Source organism: Balaenoptera musculus, chromosome X, assembly GCF_009873245.2.
Source record: "Balaenoptera musculus isolate JJ_BM4_2016_0621 chromosome X, mBalMus1.pri.v3, whole genome shotgun sequence".
NCBI lineage: Eukaryota > Metazoa > Chordata > Mammalia > Artiodactyla > Balaenopteridae > Balaenoptera > Balaenoptera musculus.
Genome location: NC_045806.1, coordinates 124,981,945 through 124,999,560, shown reverse-complemented (window position 1 = coordinate 124,999,560; position 17,616 = coordinate 124,981,945). Strand labels below are relative to the sequence as shown.

The 17,616-nt window shown below is 44.4% G+C and overlaps 1 protein-coding gene across 4 annotated transcripts in view; it reads right to left on the bottom strand.

The window, feature by feature from the left end:
• The window catches only part of MTM1 (myotubularin 1), a 104,329-nt gene that overhangs the window by 66,620 nt on the left and 20,093 nt on the right, over positions 1 to 17,616 (bottom strand). For 3 of the 4 annotated variants that reach the window (XM_036840095.1, XM_036840094.1, XM_036840093.1), the window contains exons 2-4: positions 14,889 to 14,961; positions 12,204 to 12,276; positions 10,423 to 10,517 (exon numbers count right to left, since the gene is read on the bottom strand). In XM_036840095.1, the coding sequence (XP_036695990.1) occupies positions 10,423 to 10,517; positions 12,204 to 12,276; positions 14,889 to 14,951 (231 nt within the window). In that variant the 5' untranslated portion in view covers positions 14,952 to 14,961. The remainder of the gene's footprint in view (positions 1 to 10,422; positions 10,518 to 12,203; positions 12,277 to 14,888; positions 14,962 to 17,616) is intronic. The other variant, XM_036840096.1, reaches the window with a different exon arrangement.

Genomic DNA, 17,616 nt, shown 5'->3' with positions numbered 1-17,616 from the left:
TGCAGCTCAGACTAGGGCAATGAGTCAGACTTGCACGGCATGTTGGACCTGCTAGAACGGTGTTCGTGGACCTGTGGGAGTGCTGGGGAAATCAAGCTGTCCCAAGAAAGAGTGCAGTCTGTTGCCCTACACTCGGCATACACAGAGTGGCTCCGAAGGGCTACGGGCCTGGATGTGGCTTAGCAGGCCCATGGGGGCCTGAGGGTACTCAGTGTTCTTGCAGGGAATAGGGTGCCCACGCGAGGTTCCTAGATGTCCTGCAAAGCGTACTGACGTTAAAACAATGCAGAGCAACGGCTACGGCCTCCTGGAAACTGCTGCACGCCTCCGCTTCTGCATGGCAATTCAGGGCCTTACCTCGAGACAACTGCTCACGCTGAGTGTCCCGTTAGCGACACAGCATGGTAGGATGCTGACTTTCTCCTCGAGCAGAGTGACTTCAGGTACGAGGTCCTCGAAGAATCCTAAGCAGAGTGTTTTCTCATGGCAGCTCAGACGGGGGCCATGACGAACACTTCCATGGCACGTCGCACTGGCTAGAAATGTGGTCCTGAGGCTGTTCAGTGCTCTGGAAATGTAGCTCTCCTTAAGGAACGAGCAGTGTGTTGCCCATCACTCGGCATATACAGAGGGCCTCCGAGGGACCGACCTTTGGGCCTCGATGTTGCTCAGCAGGCCCACAGGGGTCTGGAGGTACTCACTGATCTTGGACGGAAAATGATGCACACCCGAGGGGCCTAGGAGTCCTGAAAAGGGTACTTCCTTTAAAATAAAGCAGAACAGGGGCTTCCCTGGTGGCGCAGTGGTTGAGAATCCGCCTGCCAATGCAGGGGACACGGGTTCGAGCCCTGGTCTGGGAAGATCCCACATGCCGCGGAGCAACTAGGCCCGTGAGCCACAATTACTGAGCCTGCGCGTCTGGAGCCTGTGCTCCGCAACAAGAGAGGCCGCGACAGTGCGAGGTCCGCGCACCGCGATGAAGAGTGGCCCCTGCTCGCCGCAACTAGAGAAAGCCCTCGCACAGAAACGAAGACCCAACACAGCCATAAATAAATAAATAAAAATTTAAAAAAAAAAGAATCCCTGCTCCTTGAAAAAAAAAATAGAAAAAAAAATAATAAAGTGAAAAAAAATAAAAATAAACACCCTGCGTTTGACTGATAATCAAGTACAGATATCCAGGAGGCAGCTGGAAATGCAGAAGTGCAAGATCCCAAAGGCCCCTCAAACTCAAAATGCCCAGAACTAAGCACATGATGTTTCTGTCTCCAAACTACATCTTCCTATCTCAGTGGCTAGCACTCCATCCGTCCAGTGACAAAAGCTGGAAACCTACGAGTCGTCCTTGACATTCCCCTCTCCGCTAGGCTTAATCCAATCTCCATGTTTACTTCTTAAATCCATCTTGAGTCTGTCCGCCTCTCTCCAATTCTACCAGCAACTTCTCTGGGCCACTGGAATAGACGCAGGGGTCTCTTTGCATCGACTTCTGCTCCCTTACAACCTGCCCACCGCACAGCAGTCCAGGTCATCTTCTACAGAAGTAAATCTGATGCTACCATCCCTCTGCTTAAACCATTTCCAAAGCTTTTCATTGCTCAACTCTAAAAACCTAAATCCTTAACGGGGTCTACAAGGCCTAGGTCATCTGGCCACTACCCAACTCTCCTGCTCACCCCTTGCTGTTCTCCCAACCCCCAACCCAGCCACATCATCACTTTTTCATGCTCCCTTTGGTCCCAGCTCCTCTCCTGTGCTGTTCTCTCAGCTTACTGTCTCCGACCCAGTCCACGCCAAGCATCTAGGGAACTGCTATTCATTCTTCAGACCATGGGTCAAGCATCGTTTTCTCAGGACAATTTCCCAGGCTCCTCAAACGACTGCCCTCCTGTGCCGCTCCCAGGCAACACTTAGCATAGCCTGTTGTTACACCCTGGTGTGATTATCTGATTCATGTCTGTCAGTCCCACCGGAACCTAAAGCTTCATGAGGGCGACACCGTGTCTGTTGTGCGTGCCACTCTATCCCAGTGCCTGGCATGGTGCTTGGCACACAGCAGGCTCTCAAATAGTGAATAAAGAATGAAAGGTCGGGTCTGGCGCTATAGAGTTGGAAAGCAACTGACAAGTGAGAAAGAAGAGGGTAAGGACAGGGGAAATAGACATTTAGGGGGTAGGAAGGAGAAATGAACTGCAATAAAGGCAAAAGGACGCATGGAGAAAAGGACAAAGAAAGCGGCAGTAAGCAGCAATACTGACTGATCACTGCAGAGAAGGTAAAGAGCTGAGAGTCTACCAAGGTCTACAGAACTGAGCAGCCAGAGAGGAGCTTTAACAGGGCGCATGAGCCAGGCCATGAGAGGTGACGGAGTTAACAGTCCGGAAGCAGAAGCAGCGTGTGTGCACTCATTTTTTAATGTTACCAGGTGTGATAGGTCAGATTTCTGAAGCTCATAGTTTACAGAAAGACTCATGAAAATCAATCTGTGAATACAGTGTTTTAGAGTATTTTTAGTTAAAAAAATTTTTTTTGCTCAAAGCATGAAACCTTTGTGTCCTCAGAAGTGTAATGTAGTGGTTTGGGGGAAATGGAGATGGAATACAGAGAGGATAACCTTCATATTCTTTGTCTCTTTTCCACCTCTTTCCATGAGCCCCTTAGTATGTCCATTTCTTCTCTCAGAGGCACCACTGCCCTCCCAGTGCCTCACTTTTTTTTTGAATAATATTTTCTTTCCCACTTTTTTCCTTATCTGTTTTTCTCCCATTTTGTTTCAGGCCTTCTTCTATTTTTTTGTAAACATAATTTAATGTTATTTCCATTCCATATTTAGCTTGTATATATGTATACCTAATGAATGGTAGATTTTTGGTTGAATAATAATACATTTATGTAAACTTGGCATTTTATATTCAGCTCCTCTTAGCCTTAAACCAATCCGAAAAAGTAGATACTGTATGTCTGTTTTATAGATGAGGAACTGAGTCTGAGAGAGAATAAGTAACTTGTGAAAGACCACATAGGTAATATATATATCAAAACTCACGCTTTTTTTCCACAACATCACATTCCACTCTTAGAAGAAAAAAAAAAAAAAGAGGCTGAGGGCTTCCCTGGTGGCGCAGTGGTTAAGAACCGCCTGCCAGTGCAGGGGACACGGGTGAGAGCCCTGGTACGGGAAGATCCCATATGCTGCAGAGCAACTAAGCCCGTGCACCACAACTACCGAGCCTGCGCTCTAGAGCCCGTGAGCCACAACTACTGAGCCCACGTGCCACAACCAGTGAAGCCCGCGCACCTAGAGCTCGTGCTCCGCAACAAGACAAGCTACCGCAATGAGAAGCCTGCGCACCGCAACGAAGAGTAGCCCCCGCTCGCCACAACTAAAGAAAGCCCGCGCGCAGCAACAAAGACCCAACACAGACAAAACATAAATAATAAATAAATTAAAAAAAAAAGTCTAGCAAGGAAGGGGAAGAAAGAGGATGGTATTGTAGTATCAGGGTAGCAGGGATGCAAGAAGGTGTTTTAAAATAAAGAGACTTGAGCAGGTCTGCGGGCTGGGGAGCCAATGAAAATGACACACGTAAGACACAGAGTAACCGGTGGGGCGCTAGGGCTCCAGAGGGACTCGAAGCAGAAAGGCTCGCTTTGTAAAAGAAGACATCTAGTTCCTTCCTCTGAGATGGCAGAGGAGGAGGAAAGGAATTTATGGGAGCTCAGCGAGGATGACTTTTAACTTTGCAACAAAGCAAGAGATGAGGTCTGCAAAGGAGCTCAGAGGGGTCTGTCACTGGTGTGGTGGGGAATGTGATGAGAAGTCGATCTGAGATGGAGAGAATTGCCAAAGCAGCCACGAGCCCCTTTCTGAGGTCTGAAAACCCGAACTTGTAGTGGAGCTAAATCATCACTTAAATCCACTGTGTGACTTTCAACAGGAGGGCTCAGTAGCGCACAGCCTCTCGAGCTTGGTGACTGGCAAATTGGGAATGGATGGCAACAAGGGGCAAGGGGACCTGGGGTATCAGCAGGGACTGTTTTAACCTGAAGATCTCTGTCGTTTTGCAGCAGCAAAATAAAAGAGACGATTTAAGACTGAAATTTAAAAGAAAACCTAGAGTACAGATCCTACGTTCCCACTGACACTCCTACTTACAGACACTCTAGGATGTTTTATTATTATAGTCTTTTTAGCATTATTTCACCTCTTTTAAAATGAAAAAAGGTGCTAACTCCATTAAACGGAAGGAACTAAAAAAGGACAACGTTGAAAAGTTTCCAACGTATTTTTTTGAAAAGAAAAATACTATAGGAACCCTTTTTGTTCATGCTTGTGATAAAGTGGAAGGCAATACAGGTCTGCCACTCGTGTCAGATGCCAGCTCTTGGGTGGTACGGTACCTCGCACCTGCCCAATGCTCATTTCAGAACCAGATATTTGAGAGGCAGAAACGAGGGCCATCCATCCACCTTGATTCTCCAAGTCCTGTCTCCGCGCTGGTAAATCATCAAAAAGCAAAGTCAACAGACCCCATCATGCTAGTCACTCCCAGAAATACCTTTACCCAGTAAAAGTTAACATGTGTTCTGTCCTTAAAGAGAGTCTTGAATGGTATTCAAGAATCTTTAGGTAATACTCTGCCTAAAGAATGAAAGCACTACGGTCCTATCTCTTAGAGGAAACCCTAATGACAAATTTCTCCTTGAATTTAATCCAGGAAGAACGTACTGTTTCCGACTGTCAGATAATGAAAAGTGTACACACGACACGCTGCTCATCCCACCGGCAGTGCTAAGGGTTATCATCTGCTCATATGTGCATCTCCGGAACTCCATCCTATTTTTAAAGAGGGGTTTGTGGAATGCCCGGGAGTGAGACCTAGGAACTTTCAGATGGTATCTACCACTGATGGGGAGGGGGGAAAGGATTTCTTCAGCTTGGGGGGTAGATCCACAGGTGTTTATGTTATTCTTTACAAACTTTCTATGTTAAATATTTCAAAACAATTTTTTAAAAAGTGGGGGTGTGAATGGCAGAGATGGGTGGGGATGAATATGTATGAGTTCTAGTGGAGAAAACAGCCAGGGCAGAGAAGCGGAGGGCCGGTTTAGGGAACAGTGAGTAGGCCACCTGTGCCAGCATGCGGGGTGTACAGAGGAGAGAGGTGGGGAGGCGACTCAGGGCTGAGCTGCAGAGGACCAAGAACACTGAGGAATCTGAAATGAGGGAGGAAAGGAGCCACTGAGAGTTTCCAAGTGGGGGGCAGGGAGAATGTCTGTAAGAATGTCTGTGGGAGCCAGAGAGAACGCAGTGGGGAGAAGACGCCGGCAGGGATGGGACAATGAAGACTGCAGAGGAGAACGGAGGAGGGGGGAGGAGGTGACTCCACGGTGACTAGAAGAAGAGTAGCACCATCTAGAGAAGCAAGAACACCCAAAGAAGGAAGTGGCAGGGAGAAAAAGCAGGAGAGTTTTGGCTCGGCCGTGCACCTGGGATGCCAGGTGGAAAGTCAAGGGATCCCCAGCAGGTAGTGAGAAAGGAGAAGCTGGGGCCCGAAGAAAGGTCGGTGCTAGAAAACCAGGACCGGGCTGGGGGGATTAGGGAAGGGGCCGGGCGGCGGCTGCTTTGCCCGGCAGCTGCCGTCAGATGGGCTGAGTGCGTGGGCAAGAGCTCGGCAGGCTCTAAGGAGCTTTGCTGACACACAATGCTAACTGGAGAGAAGCGAGTGCAGCCGGGAAGTGGAGGAAGCCGTGGGGAGAATGAATAGAGAGAAGTGTGCTGAGGGCCCGGGAGCTGGAGAAGCTTCCACCAGGGAGTGGAAGGGGGAGTGAAAGCAGGAGCAAGAGGGGGACCGTCTCCACAGCCTCTGTTCTCGCCGGGGCTCCCAGCGACCTCCCCATGGCCACCCTCCGGGGCCTCTGTTCCTTCTTTATCTCACTGACCCTTGCAACATTTCACTCCCTTGTCCACTGCCTTCCTTCTAGAGATTTCGCTCTTCTCCCCACTTCCACCAAAGCCTTGTCTTACAAGCCTGCCCTCTGCTCTGACTGCGGCTTCTTCCCCTCCCCGCCCCGGAGAGCCGGGCCCCCTGTGGCTCCCTCCGCAGCCGCATCTCTGTTGGCCGTTTGGTCCCCTCAGGTAACCCTGTGGCTAGACCCGGGTGTTACGGACACCCGTACGCTCATCACTTCAGCAGCTTCAGACTCGTGTTTCCAATGGCTCCTGAGCCATTTCCACTTCGCACTCACGCAGCTGTAAGTCTGCACATTCAGACTTGTCCCCCGGGGGCTCAGCTCCAACCCACTCCTTCTCCTGTGATGTCTATTCCCACAAATGGGAGTGGCTGCAACCACTCAAGCCCAGAACCACAGGGGTGATCACTGCTGACTCCCAACTCCAAATGCCACCCAGATCCTCCTGCCTGGCTCACGGCTGTTCCCTCCTTTCTACTGCAACGTGGGCTTGATTAGGACCTGCTCGCCTGGAAAACAGAGATAACTTCCTGGATGGTCTCCCCGCCTCCAGTCTCCCCCTCCCCCAATCTGTCACACACGCTGCGACCCGACTTCCCTTCCTGAAACGCATGTGTCGTTCCCCACGTGACACGCACACTGCTGAATGGTGACTGATGACATGCTAGAGGCTGGCTAGGCTTCCAGCTTCGTCTGCTCCCTTCCCCTCCACACTCCTGTTCCAGCACATGCCTCCGCCCCTGCCGCAGTACACAGGCCCCTCCATAGCACTGGACCCGCAACGTGCAAAAGCGCCCTATAGAGCCTCCTCCCTCTCTCCCTCCTGTCCGGGAAATGGTCCCCCTTCTTCGAGACTTGGTTCGAACATCACCTCGTCTACAAGGCATTCTGTGACTCAGCATATAGCTAACCCGCCTCTCCCTTGTAACCTCATGGCACGATGCACCCGCCGTGGTCTCTGCCACACGACAGCACACCTGCTCGTCTCCGTGTCACGCACCCGGCACCGTGGCAGACTCACCCGGGTGCTCAGCGAGTGTCTCTGGGATAAGGATACGGCCGCATGAATGAACAAAGGGTTAATCTGTCTTCCTCACCCACCACAGCGCCTGAGCCCGAAGTATTCCTGCGAGGGAAACTGGAAGCGGTCTTGCCCCCGGGGAGTCCACAGATGACAGAGTATTACAGGCCTAAATAGCCCTACTGGAGTCACGAGATCGAACGCAAGCCAAACCCCTCAAGGTCAAAAGGCGGCTATGGAATTTCTCAAAGCCAAACGCAACGGTGGTGTTTGGGACCACCAGGTCTCGCCACTAGTGAAGGCCAGAGAGCGTGACAAATAAATACGGCTGAATTCCTTCCCTGCCAGGCGCCACACTCCATCCTCGGCCTCACGGCTTGGCGGCGAACAGACACAAAGCATCCCCGGCCTCGGACGGACGGGAACGAGGCAAAGCAGTGAAATATACAAACTAGAAGGCAGTGGCAAGTGCTCAGGAGAAACAAACACGAAAGGGGGAGAGGAGGAGGGGGAGGGGTTTGGGACCTTTAGAGCCCGTGGGCAGGGGAGGTTTCCCAGCGGTAAGTGTGAACATGGGGACACGAACACAGAGAAGGAGTGAGGCCTTCGGCGGAAGCTGGCGAAGCCTCCAGGGAGGACGTGATTTTTGAGGTGGGTTCTGAGGGACGAGAGGGCATCCAGGCACAGTGAAAACAGCCCAGAAGGGCCTCAGGTGCTGGGAAGAGGGCCGGGGCCTTGTGCAGCTGGACAACAGCACGGGGAGAAGCGGTGTGAGTTGAGGCAAGGGAAGTCAGAAGGATTTTTCTGCCACACGAAGGAAAGTGGATTTTACGCTGCGGGCAATGCGGATCCAACAAGAGTTTTCAGACTGCGAAGTATGCTGCTCAGAGTGGAGGGGGCAGACCCCAAAGGACGCCCAGGGGAAGAAGGCCGCGTGACAGTCCAAAGACCACGGTGCGTCTACTGCCCGGGACATCGGGGGCAGGCAACCTGCCCTTGACACCTGACGAAACAGGACAGCTGACTCCCGAGGCAGGCCGTGCTCCCACTGCAGTGTTTACATACCTGAACCACACAGGTGTCCGCTTCAAAAGGCCAGTGAGATGGCGGCTCTTTGTCAAACACATGAGAGACATTCACATTTTGCAGCAGAATCCACAATTAATGTTCTTATTTAGGGCTTTGAGATACACTATAGTGACTATGTTTTGAGGCTTCTGCATAACCACCCAAAGGGCTTGCTTTATATGATGTTTTCTGCCATTAGCTGCTTGTTTTTAAACTTGGACTAAACGATGTGGCCACTCGGTCAAAATATTTATGTAAAACTTGGTGGAAGAAGAAAAAGATTAGCAGTCAGTGTCAAATGGGCATTTTATTCACCCACTCCGCGCTAATCCCTGGCCTCTGGAGTGCCGTATGAAAACGAAATAAATAAAGCTGGCCAAGTGCTCGCCCAATTACAAAAGTAATGTATGCTCACGCCAAGTGGGAGGAGGAAAACAAAAGCATACATAATTCCACCGTCCAACTATCGCAAGTACTAAACCTTTTGGTGTATTTCTTTCTGGTCTCTTTTCGACAGATAGTTTTTGTTTGGTTTCCACAGTTGAGATCACAGAACAGACACAATCTTGTCACGGCACCGCAGTTTAAATAATTTCCCCAGTTCATCACCAGTGACAGCACGAAATGGAACCGGGCATGTGTGGCTGGTCAACAACTTGCTCTAATTCGATTTTTGACGATTCTCGCATATATTAGCATAAAATCTCTCAGTGTGTCCCAATTTGACACTTGGAAGCTGTACAGAATGAGTCTCACTTTGGCTGGCCATATTATATTGTACAGTACAGTAGAGTATAATATAATATTATATAATGTTATATTATACTTTTGTTAGTTCAGCCTACAGGTATGTTAACTTTTTAACCAATCCCATCCAACTACTGGATCAAATAAGCTTGAGCCCCTGTAAAGACAGACCTCTTCCATCCTTCACCAATACAACTGGTTTTTATGAAGTAAATGTTATCTACACTAAATTTTACATTAGCAGTTTCACTCCAATATCTTAGCCGATTAAGACTACTTCAAACCCCTTCCCCTTCCCTTTAACCCCCTTCCAAGTTAAAGGCTTGATACCAGTTACACAGTCTGTCAATAATACTCCCAACGGGTTTCTTTCTTTCCTGGGTATGTAATCATCTGTTCAAATGATAAATTCTACAATTGTTGCCAACTGTTGCCAATGGTTGACATCCAGCTCACTGTTCTGTTAATTTCCAGAATCTTCTTTCACATTCTGGAAAACTAAAACATTTGTTCAGCTCCAGTCTTGCTTAGAAGCCTGAAGAGAGTCACATAAATAAAATGCCCAATCTCAGGACCATGGGGGTCTAGGAACACTACAGAAGTGGGCTCCCACAGCTAAGGCAATAAAAGTAATAAACAGCATTTTTCAGAATTTGGACACAAAGATGAACATAATTTTTTAAAAATCAAAAGGTGCAAACTAATCTAGATTAGAACTGTCCTGAAGAAATTCTGAGGCAAAAGCAGTAAAACAAAAGCTAGATTCCCCCAACACTCTCAACATCTCCTGCGTTTAAGCTGATGTTGGGCTCCTCTTCCACGTGCCCCGGACCTATTTATCCCTCCTCAGTCCAGCCCATCAAAATACAGCTGCCCCTTCAGGCTGGCCTGGGCAACGGCAACCCACCACATCCACCACAGGCCCTTCTGGGACAGCCTCAGCAGCTGTTCATTCATTCTTTCCTTCTGGAGCATCTCGTCTCCATCACATTGTTCCATCAATGGAACATTCCTTGAAATACCATGGCAAACATCTTATGGCCGTGGAATGAAAAGGTAGAGTAGCACTAAGCCACACCATAGTCATCCTAGTTCTAAACTGCTACCTGGTGTTCTGTAATTGAACACTTGGAAAGTTCTAGAGCAGTGGGCCTTAACAAGGGATTCACATCAGATTCACACAGATCAGCATCCTCATCTGTGGTGTTTTAAAAAATGACCGCTGTGCCTGGACCACAAGCCTGAACGTTCGGATGCAGTACATCATGGCATCTGTAGTGGCTGCTAAGCGCCGCAAGTGGTTCTCATCGGTGCTTCTGGTAAAGAACCACTGTTCTACACCTAACTAACTTCTCCAAACTAGCAAATGGGTACAGTTACAAAACTCCCCTCCCCAGATCATCAAGGACAAAACTTATTTTAATTCACTCTATTCCTACATATACAGGTGTTAGTGTGAAATGAGCTTTGCATAAGCCAAAAATTAAGAGTTGAGAAGCAAATATACCCCCATGTTAATCTGATCCACAGTCAATCTTGCAAGGTAGAAGAGAAACAGTTTAGCATTATCTTTAACAGTTAGGGTCATCTTTATGGTCTTAGATTCTACTTACCATTTCCAAACTTCTTAAATAAAGACGATAATTTGTGATGTAAACTCTTCCCTTAATGGGGCCATTGAAAGGACATATGTAAATAACTTCTTTGTCTATTAAGATAAAAAAAGTACCCTAAAATAATGGAAATATATACCAAGATACACAACAAATGGCACTAATTTAATATAAACTATTTGGCTAAGAATAACTACAATTTGAAAAAAAGGTCACTGAAAAGGCCTAAAGCAAGCACTGGCAATGCTTCTACATTACCATGCTAGGTCGAATGGGGCTGCCACTACCTAGGGACAAGGTGATAACAGCTGGAGAGCAGAAGTGAAAGAGGGTACTGACGCTGCTCCCCTCAGGTGGTTGTCAAGGTAACTCGTGAACTGCAGACTTCAACCAGAGGATGGCAATTCATGTAGGACAGTCTCACGGACTCACCACCAGATCGGCTTTGAGGTCTGCCAAACCTCTAATCACACAAAACATCATGATGTTTTTAATAAATGAACGTCAGCAGTAGAAATGTTTAGATAGTCTATTCTTTCTCTTTTAATAGGCCAGAGAAGAGTGGAGCTAGATTCATTTCACATATTAAGTAAGATGAAACAGATGGCCAAGAAATTAGTACATCTTTGGTAGAATCAAACAAAAGGAGAAACTAAATCAGGAGAGTTGAGTTGTTATAATAAAATATATCTTTGTCTTATCTTTCAAGGATGTCCTTGAATGTGTTAATGGCATTTGTTTATTTGTTTATTTATCTATTTATTTATTCATAGTAATTTTGAAATCCCTTTCTCCTCAGGTGCTAAATGAAGAATACCCAGTAAGGCTACTTCATGCTCATTCAGTCAGTTACTACCTCAGTGAAGGTTCTGGCACTGATACAGAGCACCAAAACTTTATATATGAAGACCATCAAAAGTAAGCTATCCTCTTTGTTCTTATCCAGAAATTGGGATGGACACACGCCACCAGTTTCCTTTTCAAGACTAGGATCACGTGTGCAAGTCCGTGGACATGGAATAGTTTCTCATGGTGCATGGCTAACTCATTCACACAGGTACCACGTCTATGACCTTAATCTGATTAGCACCATGCTTTCGGCCATTTAAGCTAAACAACCCAGATCTTAGTCAATAAAACGAAAGGTTCTCTGAAACAATGGTAACTGTATCATCACCAAATGGGAATCTGAGAGGGGGGCGTCGACTCTAATAAAAAATGTGAATGCCCACAACATGAGCACTTCGCTTAGAAGCTGTCAGGTGCTTCTGGATTCTTAAGCCAGAACGATCTAGTCTTTCCAAAGTAGATACCTTCCTCGTAATATGAATTTATAATGAAGAAAGGAAGTCAACAATCAGAATGTTACATCAACATAACTAACTTCGGCTATCTGGCAAATGAAAGGTATTTTAAACCACTGTGGTCTCCTATATTTCAAAGAAGAGAATACTTGGACTTTAAGCCTCCAAGTTGAGGCATTTTAAAGCATACATCATAGACTGGAAAACCTTAATACCATTTTGTTCTTATCACCTCAAACCATAAGAGCTTATAGCTCCAATAAGAGACTTTCGACAGATAATCCACATTTTTTTTCCAAAATAATTCTGTCTTTGGTACAGAGAAGAAAAATATCACTATCCTGGAGAGCATGAAGCTCTTGAGAGAACTCTTTGATCAAGAAATGTAACTTCTAAAGAGTCAGTGGGATTGAAGCCACTTGATCCTGCTGGACCTCTCATCAATGTACAAAAATCCTAACTTCACAGGCTCCTTACCAGTGATGCGGGTTTCTCCTGGAAGTCGAGGAAGAGCCTCACCGATATCCCGATTAACTCCATCCCTAGAAGTCTGGAAACAAAATGGTGCCATCAGGAGTAATGACATTACATTTGCACAGGATTTTAAGCAACCAAACAGAAATATCGTTTTCAAAGAAAAAAATTAGAGAAATAGTGACCATTATAGAAAATTGGCACAGAAAATCAAAACGACTAAAAAATACAACTTAGCATTCAACATTCATTAGCTGTGTTAACTTTCAGTCTGTAAATAACATTAGCACGCTTTTCAATGATATTAATTAAACACCCCTTCAAGCACTTTACAGTTAACAGTGTTCAGGAAAGTGATAAAAAGTAAATATTAAGTGTATTCTATAGACACACATATACTGTGGCAGCTTTTTTTTTTCATATTAAATATTTAGTCCTATTTTGTTGAGAGAAGGAATGAAAACTTGATTTCAATGGGGCCTTAACTGAGCAACAGTAATTACAGCATCTTCTCACGACACCAGAAAATAACAGTCACTGCACACTGGGTTTCCTATTTTATTAAGATCTTTCTTCATGTAGGTGACAAGATAAGAGGACGGGGTGGCCTGTCATTGAACTTTTGAGCCAACAGGGGCCTTGGGAACCATCTACACACAAATTCTTCATGTGACTTTACTACGTCTCTAGGCCTCCTGGCTTTACAGGTATCCCCATGCATGGTCCTCATTCAATCACCGCAGCCGCTCTGCCAGGCAGGCAAAGTATTAGCCACTAAAAGTGAAGGTGAGTTCTGAGAGGCTCATTTGCCATGTGACTTGGATGCCTGGGAAAGGAGTCTTTCAATCTATTCAGCCGCCCCAGCAGATCAGTGGCAGGCACATCACTAACATCTGTTTGGGCAAAAGGTTTTTTCATTGCTGTTCTTCATTCATTTTTTTCTAGTTGTTTTCCAAAGTCACGCTGCAATTATTTCATGTACGAAGCTAGTAATCCTTGCCTCAAAGGAGTTTCGTGAATATTAAGTGAAACAAACTGCACAAGCACACTTGTGAGAATTACCAAGGGCTATGCAAATGTAAAGTATTCTGAAACAAGAGAAATGCGGCTTGTGTATTTAGGTGAGGGATAAGCTGTCAAAGAGGGGGGGCTCTGCTGGACTTTTAATGGTTTTAGTCTTTTTATTCAGGTACAAAATGAAAATTCCTAGCTAATTTTCAATATGTTTTAGTGCTTGTAAGCTAAGCATTTCATAAATCGGAGGGTAAGGCAAACTGTTCCCAGCCAGGAATGCCTTCTTCAATGAGGAGCAAAAACCACACGTTTTATATAAACGATAAGACTGGAAAGAAATTATTATCCTCCTTTAACACTGCCTCAAACTAAAAACAAGTATAACGAGCAAATTTAATATTCATACAGCCTTTAAATACCACAGCTCTGGGTCAGGAGAAGAAAGCGTAATTCAGCCATAACATAAGGGAAACAAATGTCTGATTAACACAGGAAAACATGGGATTAACAGAAGATGTACTTTCACAGTAGAGTAACGTTACACAAGGACTTACAATTACCTTCTTGAAGTTACTCTTGTGTTTAGAACTGATCCTTGTACCATAATAATACTAAAATACAATAAAGACTTTTATAATTTGGGGATGAAAAGGTCCTTACAAACATGACACCAAAAGCAGAAAATGTAAGAAAAGACTGATGATGTGGTTACATAAAAATTTAAAACTCTGTATTTCAAAATCCAAACACCATAAATAAAAGGCTAACAGTAAACTAGGAAAAAGTCTTATATGTTATTATATGTATTATAAAGAATAATATATATTATAAAGAGTTGATCGTCATAATTTATAAAGAACGCTTATAAATCAACAGAAAAGGATCCCCCAAACACCCCAAAACACAAATAGGCAAAGGACACAGACAGCCACTTCACAAAAGAATTACAAATGGACAAGAAACACACCTTTAAAAAAAAACCAAAAAAAAAAGGTACCCTTGTTAGTACTCAAGGAAATACAAATTAAAAGACACTAGTTGGCTCCCTTCTGATTGCTTGGGTATCTCTCTACACTGCTTGTGGATGTGTAAATGAACCTCTCTGGTGGATAGTCGGTAATCTGTATCAAAAGCCTTAAAGGGCCATGAATAAAGCTTATTTAAAATTCCTTCTTTCCAATAGTTGTTCCAATATCTCCCTCTAATTACGCAATTTCTCCTTGACACCTGGAACCATTTTCTGTTAATGTTGTATTTGTTTTGGTCCTATAACTCTTTTATCCTCATAATTAGAAAATAACACCAATATTTAGGAAGGTGTTAACAGCCTGTTCAGCGGGCCCTGGCTTCCAATCTCTCCTTCAGAAAGCTTTCAGGGGCAAGAGATTGCCTAGTATCTTAAATGAAACACTGGAAGTAGTTCACAAGTCAGAGGTTCTCAAAAATGAAGTTATGTGAAAGGATTTACAAACAAAACTCACTGAACACACATAAGGTAATCAGTCTTTTACTGAACAAGGTGGGTTAATAAAACCACATGTATCACAGAATTTACATTATGTGAATAAATAATGAAATTAATAATTCAAGAAACCCAGAATGAGCACCTAATATTCAAATACGAAAGGAGAAATGAGAGAAAGAGGTACAGATAAATCTGAAAACTCAACTTACCCTCTTAATAGACTCATTCTCCAAGGAGTGTGAATTATATTTAGAAGTCGGTGCAGAGGCCATACTGGAAACTCTACCAAGAAAGACAACATTCAACATCAATGGAATTGTATGCAATTTCAAACATATTGCAATTGAGAACAAACAGGAGTACGCTTCACAGGCCCTATTTCCCTCGTAGTCTCCGGTGGGAATGAGACACACGAAGGATCAACCACAACACAGCTCATGGGAAAGAGCTCCGATGAAGGTGCAGGGAACCGTGGAGGAACAGAGAAGGGGGAGCTCAGCAGAAGACACCACACATGTTCCCGGAATTTTTATTCCTAGCCTTCAAACTGTCACGGGAGAAAACTTAATGTTTACTAATTGTGCAACAGGCTTCAAATTTCCACATTTCTTAATTTTTAAAGACAGTTAAGAGGCAGCCAGGCAGAATGATAAAAAGGGGAGACTGCTGAACTCACACTTCTTTCCCCTTTAATAATTCTGTTTTCTCTAAATTAAGGCAAGTTAAAGTGGCATGGATTTGATGGAAATCAAATTAGTAAGATTTGATTTAATCAGCATTTTCTAGGGAAAGTATATACTTCACTTAAATAAGGCATATTCATCACAATTCAGACATAAATGAAACCATCATATTCAGAATACATACAATACCTTGGTAACCCAGGGGTTTATTTAGACTTTTGAAGATGATAGCAACAACAGGAAACTAAGTAGTGCTTTGGTTAGTTTATTTATCAAAGTTAATGACACAGAGAGATACATATGAAGTCACTGGTGGTTAAACCATATCCAATTCAGCAAGGTGATTGTGGATATTTATAGGATCTTTTTTGCCAGGCTCATTAAAAGACCAACCACTCACTAACAAAATCTGGCGTGGAGAACATTACCACCCCTTGGCACAAAACCTAGTGATTTGATAGCTGTGCACTGCTGCTCAATGTCCTTAAGTAAGGCCTGAGAGGTGACAAAAGATGCAGATGAGGGTACCCATCAGGACAAAGAGGCAGCAAGATGGCCAGGTGAGAACAATCTTACAAGATTAGCACCGCCAGGCTTCCTCCACCAGAGCTCAGCTCTCCAAGGGCAAGGCTGGGGGTCCATTTGGGTCACGGCAATCTCCTGGCACACGATGACACTCATAACTACTTGATGAACGAATGACTGATTATGTGCAAAACACACACTATTGTGAAACATGATGATGCTCTGAGCTTGTGTATCAGTTCACCAAATCCCAGAACACCGGAACTAGGAAACTACTGCAGACGCTTCAACATGAACACTTAGGGCAAAATAAAATACTTCTTTATAGAAAGGAATACTAAACTTAAAAGACCTGAAACTATTAAGAGGTAGCACGACGTAAAATTAGAAATAACTTTTTAAAAAAGATTAATGAATAACTCTCGAATGAATTAAATGCAGACAAAATAGTTCAGACAATATAGCCTTGAAAAACCTCTCTAATCGTAAATTCAAATCCAGTCAAAATAACCCATTATTCTCTGAGACAGCAGAACGGATGAGATGGACTGGATAGAGCAAGTCAGATGTTTCTGCCCTGAAATTATTCTACTGACTAAACAATATTATATATTTGGGGGATTTTCATCAGGAACGGATATAAAATTACTTTTAGTAATCAGATGCTATAATATTTAAAATGTTTTTATCATATAAGTCAATGTCTTCAAACACATGTTAAATTATTACTGTCAGGTCAATGTAAGACATTTCAAATGCTGGGTTACGTAATCAACTCGGTCTTCACGGTCCTGTTTATAAACCATAAAAGAAAGATGAGTCTTCCTGTTTTCATCAATCCTCATTTAAAAACTTCAATTTAAAATGAACTAAATAGGGACTTCCCTGGTGGTCCAGTGGCTAGGACTCCATGCTCCCAATACAGGCGGCCTGGGTTCAATCCCTGGTCAGGGAACTAGAACCCGCATGCCACAACTAAGAGTTCACATGCTGCAATTAAAGATCCCGCACACTGCAACTAAGACCTGGTGCAGCCAAATAAATAAAAATTTTAAAAAAATAAATAACATGAACTAAATATAACAGAGGGAAGTCCTCCTTTTCCCCTTATTTTTAACTATCTGATTGAGCTATAACTCACATACTATATAACACACCCCTTTCAAGTGAACAATTGAACAGTTTTAAGTATATGCAGAATTGCACAACCATCACCACAATCGGTTTTAGAACATTTTCATCACTTCCCCCGAAAAACCACATACCCATTAGTAGTCACTTATCACTCCCCATTCCCCCAGCCCCTATCACATATTTGCTTTCTATCTCTATAGATTTGACCATTCTGGACATTTCATATAAACAGAATCAAATAATATGCAGTCTTTATGTCTAAAGCCCTCATTTTTAGAGTTACCCTAGAAAACGCTACTATTAAAAGCTGGATTGAGTACAAAGCTGAGAAATCCAAGGGTCTGGGTAACATGGGTTAGCTCCATGATGAGGTTTGCTTTCAAATGTCATCAGTGAGCCTCTCTTTGTTGAAAGGTTGCAACAGACCCTTGAAATGTACAGGAGCTGGAGCAGCCTGACACTGAACAGCACAGGTACTGAGCCGACTCCATTCAAATCCCGACCGTGCAATTCACTGTTTGACCTTGGGTAGATTATTTCACTTCTCTGGGCTTCAGTTGCTATTATCTCTATCTTACTACAGGATAGTTGGGCA